General features: G+C 48.1%; 3 protein-coding genes across 3 annotated transcripts; 2 read left to right on the plus strand and 1 right to left on the minus strand.

Moving 5' to 3' along the window:
* Window positions 1–2,464: 2,464 nt before the first annotated feature.
* BO87DRAFT_377443 (uncharacterized protein) lies at window positions 2,465–3,785 on the plus strand. The gene has a single exon (XM_025623551.1). The coding sequence runs from the start codon at window positions 2,693–2,695 to the stop codon at window positions 3,320–3,322; it is 630 nt and encodes a 209-aa protein (XP_025478756.1). The 5' UTR covers window positions 2,465–2,692; the 3' UTR covers window positions 3,323–3,785.
* A 4,080-nt stretch (window positions 3,786–7,865) lies between these two features.
* BO87DRAFT_377444 (autophagy protein 5) lies at window positions 7,866–9,271 on the minus strand. The gene is made up of 4 exons (XM_025623552.1): window positions 9,081–9,271; window positions 8,876–9,024; window positions 8,393–8,828; window positions 7,866–8,326 (listed from the first exon to the last, which is right to left on the minus strand). The coding sequence occupies exons 2-4, from the start codon at window positions 8,993–8,995 to the stop codon at window positions 7,911–7,913; spliced, it is 972 nt and encodes a 323-aa protein (XP_025478757.1). The 5' UTR covers window positions 8,996–9,024; window positions 9,081–9,271; the 3' UTR covers window positions 7,866–7,910.
* Window positions 9,272–10,865: 1,594 nt separating this feature from the next.
* BO87DRAFT_360953 (A4/G1 family peptidase) lies at window positions 10,866–12,295 on the plus strand. The gene has a single exon (XM_025621569.1). It carries the CDS (start codon window positions 11,186–11,188, stop codon window positions 12,164–12,166), a length of 981 nt encoding a protein of 326 aa, XP_025478758.1. The 5' UTR covers window positions 10,866–11,185; the 3' UTR covers window positions 12,167–12,295.
* Window positions 12,296–12,404: the final 109 nt, after the last annotated feature.

The following is a 12,404-nucleotide window of genomic DNA, read 5'->3' on the forward strand; positions in this document are numbered from 1 at the left end:
AGGAGAAAGCGAGTGGATTGAAAGCTTTTGTTCCCAGTATGTTCCTTCCATGTAACTCTGGCCAGCAGTCCGTTGAGCAGGTAGCGTTTAGCAGGACATGCTTAGAAAGGTTTGTCCACATTCCCCAAGCCCAGGTGTTGAATGACGGGTCTCGTATCAATGTCGCGGATTCACATTTGCTCCATAACTCGAGGCATCAATGAGCGAAACCTGACAGTGTCAGGCAATATGTTGCAAACATATCATGATACTCATAGCGGTGTTCCCATGCGTGAATATTCAGTAAGATACCAACGGCATTCGGGTCCAGCAAAGACCATGAGAGAAGATGAATGTGTCCGGCGAATTCTCCACGCAGCCTAAGGCCTCCAGCACAATTTATTAACAGGCCAAGCTTCTGGAGCTGTCAATGTGTCACAAAATGGCTCCTCTCTTTGCATGTGGCCAACATGAAGCTAAGCCTGGGCGGTAGCAGCGGTTAGTAAGGGAGCCGTATCCTGTGTGGAATATTGCTTGCACGTCTCCAAGCGTAGAACTCGAGCCCGAGGACACCGTTGGAGTAGGCCTGAAGCTTAAGGTGGCTTAGCTGGCTGTTGAACAGGACGCTCATGACCGTACCTGAGAAGTCGGACGACCAACACCTGGAGTTCTCAACATCAGAGGCAGCTATAGCACGGATGAAAAGGGACATACCAAACGCAGTATCCGCATTATGTGTAATCTTCGTTGGTCCCACTCCCGCGCGAATCTTTCATGTCGGCTTTGTTCTGCTCCAACACGGCATGTCATCCTTTTATGTACAGCACTTCAGTCGGCCTCTGAGCTGCATACGTTGTCATTGATACTCGCTGTCACCAATGACCCTAGATGAACCAGACACTGCACACCATACCCTGCCAGCTTCATACAATCAGGACCGACCGATAAAACGGCAACGCCAACGTAGATAGGTCTGGGTCCGGGGTTCCAGTAGCGGTTGCAGATTCGAAAGAAAGTGATGATCAAGTCACCGGTGGTTGCTGATTGCCAAATGATGTCCCGAAAATCCTTGGAAATATTTCGTTGCAAGGGCGACATACGGTCTCTGATATATGGCACAGTTTTATCAGCGAGACGTTGAAGGATTATGGCAAGCTAACCAGGTAAACACAAAATGAAAGATAATCTCAAAACTTACCATGTAAAATTGCATTTCTCTGATGGAGCTTAGTGAACTAATCAGCTATTGAAGCAATGATGGTCAGTGTTGGCGAGTAAAAGGCGAAGCAAATGAGGAACTGATGAGGTAGGTCAAGCTGCAGTGGCTTGTAACACAATGAAGACTCCCTACCGAGTGTTCTCCAGGTAATAGAAGGCTCCGCTCTTCGCAGAATAGCCGAAAAAACATGTACCCAGGCAAACAGTATGGAGCGTTCAACTGTTCGAGTCTCTTTGTCGAGCCAAATAGTCCAGTGCAAATCTAATGGAATGTATCTCACTAGTAACAACCAAGTCGCTGTCGTGTGCGCATTGATAGCTTACAACCAGTGTCGCCTGTCATGGCTACCCATACCCGCTGATATGTATGAAGCGAGGAACTGAGACAGGAGCCTCCCAAAGAAGCGGCGATCTTGAAGCACCAGGGTCTCTCGCGCTGGATTCGGGCTCCACGGTGTAGCAGGAAGCGTGTCGCCGACGCCTTGGACTAGACACTTGGTATCGCGCGCCTAGTGTTGACAAACCCGACGACCAGAGAGGCCAAAGCTAAGGTATCTGGCCAGGATAGTGACTCACTCGAATGGGACATGTCAGGTTTGAGACAGGCTGGGCGAATACAGTTCAACGAGATAGTGAGCGATAACACTACCAAGCGAAATGACTGCGATGAGCTTTTGCTTGCACTCCAGAGAGGTCACCGACGATGGGATGTAGGGGAAATCAGGCGGCTTCCTGGTAGTTGCGAAGGAAATTTTCCTGTCTAGCCGGTCAGTCTATTTCTGGACTGATCTCATGGTGTCTCTTCCGCCGCATGTTGTCTCCTGCATCAGTTGTCTTCCGCAGCCGTCAATCGAAGTTAAGCGCCAGCACCAAGTTTAGAAACAGGAGTGGACAGCATCTGCACAGACGGACGAGGATCAAGCGAGTGATCCAGTTGTTCTTTTTTTACACCTTGCGTAGCAGGATCTAAGCAGGTGGTCAATCTGCGCCGATTCCGTTGTTGCTGCTGCTGTTGCTATTTTGGAACCGGAGCTTGTCCAACTAACCCTTCAGAGACTAGTGCCGATGTCGCCTCCACTCGAAACCAAAAACGTATTGTAACGGTGAAATACAATGCGTTACGTATCGTACCAGTGTCATACGAAACCAACTATACCCGATACCCCAGTGGCTATACTTCTCGTCCAACACACTTGATCGTTCACTTTATTAACGATCCTGAAATATCCACATTGTGGATCGAGAAAGATATAATTATCCATCTTTCCCTGCATCTAACCTCACTTTCCTCGCCCCCTATCCACAACCATCCAAACCTTCTACATCTTTCCTCATTCTCTCCCTCACCACCCTTGATCACTTCATCCTTGCTGCAATTCAAACAGTCTTTGGGGTCTACTCTTTGAACTCACTCAAAGACATCTGATATTCTCAATACTTTGCCTTCCCTATTCACTTCGTCTAATACCGAACATAGAAACTGCTGGACAGTACCATGGCTCCTCGACCAATCCTCTACCCACTCAAGACCTCGAAGAGCGTGACCTTCCCATCACAACTTCAAGACAACGCCCCTCATCGATCTGATATGGATCAGCATGAGCCAGGAAGTGGGCCTTTAGTGCCCCCTCCACGTGCACATATGGAGTTTCTCAAGGCTCTACGCCCGGCTTACTCGGGCCCCGAAGGTATCAATGGAAGCTACACAAGATGGGTGAGGAGCAGGGCTCTACCATCACCTGTCTCGATGCCTCCCACTGCTAGAAGCGCAACCTTTCCTCCTGGAAGTGTACCCAAGTCTAGTCCTACTTCAATTCCCCCATCATCACGTGGGCCTCCGCGATCAGCAAGGGAGCCTATCTCTGCACGCCACCTCCGCGCTTCACCACAGTACCCGTACTCCCCAGCAACAACTGAATCCCCACAGAGTCCTTTCACTCTAAGAACACCCTTTTCACCAGCTGATCGGAGGGGAAGGTATATTGAGAGCTCAAGTGATTCGAACGGAAGAACCATTACCATACAACATATTGTTACACACACTGTCAATCTCAAGCGCGCGCCTTCACTTGAACCCCCACCAAGGGGCAAACGCAGAAGGACCAACGAATCCCAGGAGCGCTAAGGATACGCTACGACGACCATGACTTAGACGGATTTGATGTCTTTGCGCTTACGGAGTTTGGAGGATCGCATCCAATTTTGCTGGTGTATATTTCTCATTTATTGCACTGCTAAGTCTCTGTTATCCCAGCATATGGCTGTTCTTGCTACATCTTATGGTTACTCTGTTTATGTTTTGTTATTACTCGGTGGGAATCATCGCATATGGAGCTTGTTTTGGCATTGACATCTACTAGAGGGGTTAGCATCCACCTTACGGCGGTCTGGTACTGCCTGTGGCGGAAGGAATGGAGTTGGAGCATAGTGTGTAGTTCTGTTTGTGTTGGGAAAAAAAGCCTCGTTTACAATTGAGTGGCTAGTACATGTTTAGGATATTCCTTTGTCAATTATGTTTGGTTCAGCGGCATCTATTGTTCTGAGTTAGGCTTGCAATGTTACCCAATTAAACGAGTTGAACACCTGAACTTTGTTATCACAATCATCCTAATCGCAATCCTTTTCAGAAATCTGGCCATGGCATAGCCTCAAAGGAATCGCAGGCAGTCTTAGCGAAATGCAGCTGATAGGACTTCATCCCGCTTTGACGCCAGGAAGAATCCTCACTAGATTCCTTTAACCCACGTGTCTCCCACATGGTCCCAGTAGATACTACTCGCGAGTAAATTTACCCACAAACATACCGTTGACTGGGTAAGCACCACACAGGTGACGTCCTCGTTGGTCCCAAAGGATTCCCTAGCGCGGATGTGTTCTTGCTGAGCCTCTCAGCCACCTTCATACCACCAGAGGATCCACCGGCAATGTCCAATCCAAGATCCAGAGGTATTCTCAGAGAAATATCCATAGGTCAATGCCAGATAGGGTTATTTTCTTCTGATACACTACAGGATTCGACATGCCGGTTGGAATTCAGATCTAAACGGTAACCAGATAAGTGACGGTTGTTTTGGAACTGGTATTATACGGCATACTGATATACAGGTATTACGGCGTATCACAAGCATCACCATCACCTGAAACTAGGTAAGGAAGACATCATAATTATACCTTTCCATCTACTTTACCGGTGAAATAGAATCATATCTATATTAAATAGTGCATTTAGGTTCTCATTGGCGCGTATATTTGGAAATTATCATGTCGCAGAGCCTAGAGATTTGGTGAAACAGACATCCCGCACCGTTTTGTGATCTATGACAAACGACGACATTCTCATCCAAAGAGAACTCGCATGCGAATGTTGAACAAAACCCTGTGGAGATGATTTGATTCTAAAATAAGATACTCCTATGCTCTGGTGACTATGGACCTCAAACCTAGCTACTAGTTTGGTGGACAACATGTGCCTTCATAGGCTCTCTAAATCAACCGTTCGCATAGAGCTGCATGGAATTTAGTGCGATTACACTCTTCAACCTTGTTGCGTGGGTCTATGGATGATCCATGGTTGCATTTTGATTTGCTTGATACTTTTCTTAATCCCTGCGTACGCCTTCGGCGCACTGGGTAGTAAGACCTACTTCATGCATGTCGGAACGGGATGATGTTGTGTTTTAGGACAGGCTTCGGAGATTGCGATGCACGGCAGTCACCATTTCACGCAATTAACATGCGTTTTCTCGAATGTGACTATAGGACCCGCTCAATGGGTGCTTAGAAAAGTAACAGTCTTTGAGAATGCATATCTCGTTAAAACACTCTCCGCCTATCAAGTTCCGTTAATTCGCTTTGGATCCATAGCCTTATTCAAAAGGGTGGTTAAGAGCCTGGGCAGTTCATGGTCTTTTGGGCTACCAAACCTCGAGCTCCTGCGCTACCGTGGTGGGCATCCAATGCCTAAATTCGTTAACCACCAATAAAGTGCCGCGATACGGGCTTCTCCCCCAGTTTCGGCTTAGCCTAAATCCCTGATCCCGTTCACATCCAGGGATCGGCTTGATTGGTGCACAGACACTGTCACTGCGGGGAAATCAGACTGGCGGGACATGGATCATGCATACAACATCCTGACATTAAGCGCTTGTTGGCTGCTGTCAACAGACTATTCACTCTTAGCTTGCAGCCACGATATCACCCGCGGCAAAAAGGTGCTATTTTTGGCACCCATCTTGTGCTCCCATTCTGATGACGGTCTTTCCGCATGTGCCAATCCCCTTTCTGAGGTTCTACCTGCGATATGCCTGCGCTTTCCCATGCGTGTTTCCATATCCTCACTTAAACGAATCATATCACTCAGCACGTGTGATATTCTATTTATAGCCTCTAAGCGCCCTCCTGACCCACATATGCAAGATTTCGCACCTTACCCCCTCCCCATTACCTGGAGAGGACCTTTCTTCCCCCCCGAAGCTCTTCTCTGCTACTAAGCCTTACTAGCCGCCAGATCACATCACAGGCCCTGACGAATCCATTTTTAGAACACATCAGAATGCTACCCCCGCCCATATCGATGCAAGAGGGTTCATCTATCCCCATCCTGTCTGATCTTGCTATCTTTAGTCTCAGAGGCCAGGGCAAGCTCAGCTAACCGCCCAGTAATCGTAACTAATGGCTTCCATGCTCCACCTTCCTTCGTGAAGGGCAGGATCGGACCATATCCATGTTTAACAAACAGTCAGTACCTCTATCAGGCAAACTTCGAGCCAGTTGCCTCCGGCATAGAGCCGCTGCTCTATATTTGTCTACGTCCCAGGTTTTAGTCCCAAACACTAGCTTCCACTCTCTCTTGAGATCTTTCTGGTGCGATTCTCTGGCCCTATTAGATAGACATCTCCGTCCCCACATGGGAGGAGGTCCCCTGCAGCACATGGGTTTTTCTGGTTGGCGGGGAGTTATTTTTGGAATCATTCCAATCTCAACTTCACCTCTACTTGAGCTTTCCTGCAGTCGTTGGTTATGCCATATTTAAGTCCGGTGCTATTATATTTGTAGATAGATGGGTTGAGATACTCTTCAACTACAAGCATACCAAAGGAGAAACTGACAGAACATGAATTGGGTGACTGGGAGCAACGTGATAGAAGATAGCTATTTCGCATCTACTTTGACCAAATTTGGGCTGTAAATCCTTCCAAAATACTTAGCGTTAACGTCGTTAGGCTGCGGTGAAAATCAGACAAGGATCACAAAGTCTGCTGAGTGGGCGGGCGTTGCGCTCTGAACCTTCCCGCTTGTTTGAGGGGCAGCACTAACATTCCACAGCAACCCCCCTTCAAATTTCCATTGACCAGTTAAACCACAGAAACCAGAAATGATTTACTATTCTTATCCTACTATTCTCTAGCTACTAGTCAGTCACATATAGAATCTTTAACCTCGAGCATTAGAGCCTATCTTCTCCCTTCCCTTATTGGACCATCCAAAGCACTAGCATGAAGCCAACATACTAACTTTTCTCATTCTACCACCATCATTCCCCTCTTCCCACCCAGCATCACAATTAATCTCATCCACTACCTTACTTCTCCCCCAATCATCAACAACTTTGTCCTATCCAAACCGCGCTTGCGTTTTACCCTAAGCCCCTACCTGCATTTCCCATTGATGCAAATCACCATCACCGCCAACTGCACGCTACCCTCCTACCACCCCAAGTTTCTAATCTCGTTTCCCACTTCCCTTCCTGCGCCACGATAATAATAGAACTGGATGAAGCAATTCATACCTCCACTTTCTGCCTTCCATCCAGTCATACCTCTTGCGCTTGCGACATCCCCCCTGCTTGCTATGTCTATTTCAGGATCTAGATATGATCTTCTACCCTGACGATCTGTATTTCTTGTATCATACTGGTATGTTACTGACCGTACGGGTCTTACTTTACACTCGATACGCCTTTCCATACAGCCGTTGCATGCTTTACACTTACCTATCTTGGGGTCTTCGATCTCCATCTTGCATCTAGATAGTCCCTTGAGTTTCACATATTTCTAAATTAAGATCTTAGTTTGATAGACACTTTTAGTAAGTTCTTCTTTCTTTGATACTATTTCCGTGTAGGCGCGGTTGTGCTGCATGGAGTATGTGTTTCTATACTTGGTACTGTTCCTCTTCCTATTACTTATCGTTATACTAGTTGTGGAGTTGTGAGGTGACTAAGACTTGGATAGTGATGACTCGATAGTGATGTGAATGGTGGACACTTTCTGTCTACATCACTGATAATCTTCTCCCAGTAACCTGCCGGTTTAGCAATGGACGGAGGAGTGGGCTCACTTCCACATGCTTACACAGACACCTCACATGAAATACTAACACTAATCCTCTGTCAATTTTGATAAGTGCTGTTAGAGTCATGCCATTGCCTAGCGAGAATTTTATACCTACTTATCTATCATCAACAACCACTAACTTGTCATTCATTGCAAAGTATAGGACTATCGTGTACAAAAGCCTTCTTGGTTAGTGTAATGATCGCAACTAATATCAGCCATTAACCCTGGGGTATAAAAAGGAAATATAAGGTACGATGTGCAATTATACTAACATAATAAGGGACTGGCAATATCAGATGACATCAACGCTATCTAACAACGTCAATACCAGGCCATTCATGCTGAATCACTCTTTGCCAATGAGATGATAATATATCACCCCATCATCCTGATCACAATGTAAAGCCACCCATCGCCATACCCCGAGCATCTCACCACTTCGTCTAGCGGTGCGCTCATTGGCACCGCGGCACCATGCAATACTGGCTTCGCCAGGACAGGTGTCCTTCGACTAGGAAACAGATGCGGTAGAAGCGAGTGCAGTGCTGACCCTATGGTCTGTGGTTGGGGCCCTCTGGATGTGCTTAAAATAGATTGGCTCGCCATGACACTGGCGCTAGGTCCGGAGATTGGCTGAATTGTTGGTGGAATAGGAGACTGGACTACTTTGAGAGAGGGCGAGTCTGAGTCTGGGGGGAGGGGGAGAAAGAACCGGACAGGTATGTTGCGGAACGGTTGGGACTGTGGTGGTAGGAGAATGTTGGATATTCGCTGGAAATTTGGCAGGTCCACTGGAAGTATGTTCAGCCCTTTGATCTTGCTGTCAAAACCATGTAAGCGACAGTGGAATAACGTACCATCTCTGACTGACTCCCAGAGCCCCGCTGAATCCTCCCTGGAAAGGGTCATAATTCCTTTGGCGGTACCGTTCCTCAGGAAATCTGCTTCTTTGACACTATTGATGAAAGCATCATGCATCACTATCCCATCTGCATCGAGTCGGACGAGTTCTTCATCGGGCCAGTCGCTGAAATGCACGACTAGACGCCATGGTAAAGGGTCTTCATCCGATGTAGATGCCAAGTCAGTGTCAGCACCTCCTTTAGAGGCAGGATCAGCTCCAGCATAAAGGTCATAAAGGAGGCCAACTGGGTAGTGCCATTTCAATGGAACTCCCTCGAAGGAGAACCAGCCTTCATGCGGGCGGGAGCCGGGATCAATAAGGGAGGGGGCGAAGAAAGCTCTCAGCCTTGGGAGAAGCGATGGTAGGTATGATACGCGGGGGCAGGAGATCTGAGTGAGTTAGCTCCGAGTTCATCAGGTACCAAAAGAGGACGTACTAGGTATGGATCTGTTTGGTCAAATGTACGGCTCTCTGATGGAGCCAAGGTGATTTGTAAGGGTAGCTTTCCGGCCCAGACGGCTTTCTGGATGCTGCCCAGAGTAGCTTTCGAATCCATTATTTAGGTAGAATACGCTGCATCACAGACTGGATTATCTCGTCAGCATAAGTTGTTAGACATAACAGCGTGTTATGATACTCACAAGAAGGGATATGGCTCGATGGTTGCCGTAGAGCGATCGTCGCTACGGGTCGCCGGTTGATTGCCCCGCAGGCTTAAATCATGATTCACCCACGGCGAGTCATGAATACAGCCAATGCTTTTGTACGATGTGAAAATCTATAGGCTGTCAAAATGGCGAGATGTGGGACCTGATGGATAAGTAAAGCGAAAGGTGATCATGTGGTCGTTCATTCATCCATCCTCTGCGACGGGCTTCCCAATCGGTCCAATTAACACGTGACTTCATTTCTCAGGCAGAAAGGTATTGCAGCCTGATCACGCGTCGCGTTTCTTTCAACAACTTACACTCTCTCCAACTCCCTCAGACAGCCTTCTAGGCTGTTCATGTCTTCTTGTTCAACTACGCGACCTTGCTATGTATGGCCTCTGATAATTTCTCTACAATTACCAAGTCATTGCTCAATATAGTTAACGACCATTGACTGAACCCGGAGGAATGTGTTTCCGATCAGTTTCAAGTCGGATTGCTCCATATCGAAGCGATCGCCAAATTCAAATGGGATGGCGCCGTCAAACCATTGAGGTGACAGAGTGAGACACCGAGCTCTCATACGTGTTCCACCACGGAGAGTGCATCAGTGGTAGAACTCCAGAAGAATCTATCAACAAGGTGAAGATCTAGTCCCGAAGAACTTTGCGGAAGTGAAGCCAGGAAGGCCCTCGAGACTGCGGAATTGGCCAATACGACAGCTTGATGCCGATTGGTTGTACTTTAGATGTCTTCGTCGGTATACCAGTCATGTGTGGGCAGATCTTCGTGTAAGTGGTATCTGATGCCACGAACCGTCATAATCCGTACAGCTCGGCATTTCGAAACAAGCCGTTGCTGCCAATGATGGGAATATGGGCATCTGTGACGTTAGCATGATCCTACCAGGAATGCCAGAACAGTTGGTACATGCTTAATTGAGGAGCTTCAAGCTGCTTGTAGTGAGACTGTCAACGACTCGATCTACGAAACCAAGTAATCACCCAGATTAATCACAGAATACCTTTGCAGATTAGATCTCTATGCGCCGATCGCTTGATTCTTCGAACAGGTATACCTCACTATGGGTTTGGGCCTCGCTTGGCGACTCTAAGACGGCCATCTCCATCAGGTCAAGGCCTTGACGGTGCCTGTGCCTGCAAGACAGTAGATCGATATCCCCTTCAGCAGTGTGCCCAATCTACCTGTGATTCTATATTGGAAATACCATGCTATCTTCAAGCACTATCCTCATGATTTATGTAAGCGGACTCAAAAATGCCGACCTAAATGGAGCGAATCACGCAAAGGGTCCACTTAGAAGGCATCAGAATAATCTCAGACACAGGTTACATGACGATATAATCATTCGGAACTTGGCTAATTCCTGGTCAACACTATTGAGGTAAACCCCAAACAAATGATCTGGCCATTCATGTGATCTATGCACGTTCAGGAGTAGAAGAAGATCTAGACTGCTGAGCCATTGCCCCTGATGCCTGCAATTACTGATTAATCTGCCTGCTTGCGTGCAATCGGACCAACCACTTTGAATCCCATGAGTACTGATCATGGCCTGATGCAGAATAGATTATCCGCTATATAGGGCAGATGGAAGGATCTAAAGCCAAACTGTTACCCCTGATTCACAATTCACCCCTTCTGGTATTTACCCCGACGAGATGTCTCCACCTATCCAAGCCGATGGGTGATTAAACAATAGCCAAGAACCCCTTGGAGCTTTAATCTGTTAAGCTATTGCCCTACAAAGCTAGCAGTGGCCCGTTCGCACATCACTGCCGAATGCGCTTGCAACCTCCACCCTGAAACACTGATGCTCATCTATAACAAACGTCAATCTCCGCTGACTCCACCAGTCGCGGCACCACGTTTCAAGTTTGATGCACTAACAACTATCGATGGCACAACGGTACAGTCAACCATGATGCTGTTGACTATAAGTCCTCAGCATCTCCCTACATCTCTTTCTGTCATATCAGCCCAGAGCCGGTATCTGTATAGCTAGTCTTACTATCACCTGAGCAGTGCTCAGTTCATTCTTTTACATACATTTCTTTTGTCTCACCACCATCAATATGAAGTTCACCTCTACTCTGGCTCTGACAGCCCTTCTGGCTGCTCCCGCCCTGGCCGGTCCCCACGGTCACGTCCGCCACCAATTTGAGTCCAATCAAAACTACCCTGGCGCCGGCAACCAGGGTTTCAATGCCCCTGGACAAGGCCAAGGTCAAGGCCAGGCTGCCCCCCAGCCAAGCATCCAGCCCAGCAACAACGGCTACCAAACCCAAGCCGCTCCACAAGCGCAGTTCACCCCTCAACCCAGCGTCGCCAGCCAGGTCGCTCCCGCCGTGACCTCCACCGTCAGCACCAACCACAAGAGCAGCTCCACCTCGTCGGACAACTACGAAGTCAACGAGAACTGGGCCGGTGCTGTCCAGGAAACCAGCGGCAGCGCTACCTTCTCCTATGTGGCCGCCACCTTCACCCTCCCCAGCGTGACCCCCACCGCGGCATCTTCCTCCTCGGATGACCAGGCCGTGTCCTTCTGGGTCGGCATTGACGGCGCCACCGGCCAGAACCAGATCTGGCAGGCCGGTGTCGACATCTACGTCCAGAACGGCGAGACCACCTTCCTCGGCTGGTCGGAGTGGTACCCTGCTGACACTGTCGGTCTTGACATGGAGTTCAGCATCGGTGATGTGATTGTTGTCTCGGTCGAGTCGACCTCCAGCAGCGAGGGTACTGCCCTGATTGAGAACTTGACTACCGGCAAGAACGTTACTTCCACTGCTTCGGCCCCGGATAGCTCGTCGACTCTGGTCGGTCAGACTGCTGAGTGGATCGTCGAGGACTTGGCTATCGATGGTGATGGTCTGACCTTCATTAACTTCGGTGAGGTTACTTTTACCGGCTGTGTTGCTAAGGCTGGTGGAAAGACTATTGGTCTTGATGGCTCGTCTTTGATGGCTGTGGAGGATAGCACTAGTGACCATGTCCAGGCTGTGCCTAGTGTTGTCAGTGACTCTGAGTTGAAGATTACTTACCAGAGCTCTTAAGGTGGAAGTGGTGAGACATTGTTCTTTCTTCTTCTGATGTTGTGTATATACACGTCTTGTATTGGGGATGTTAGATGTCAACCTGGGGTTGATGAGTGAGATAGTTAGTTGGCAAGAAGTCGACTATCGATACTAGCCTTTGGTATTGCATATACGTGTATATTAAATATCAATTACACCCATATTCATACCACATTAAGCCTTATAAGGCGTATATACAACCCTGAACCAACTCCAT

The sequence above is a fragment of the Aspergillus neoniger genome, assembly GCF_003184625.1.
Source record: "Aspergillus neoniger CBS 115656 unplaced genomic scaffold BO87scaffold_20, whole genome shotgun sequence".
NCBI lineage: Eukaryota > Fungi > Ascomycota > Eurotiomycetes > Eurotiales > Aspergillaceae > Aspergillus > Aspergillus neoniger.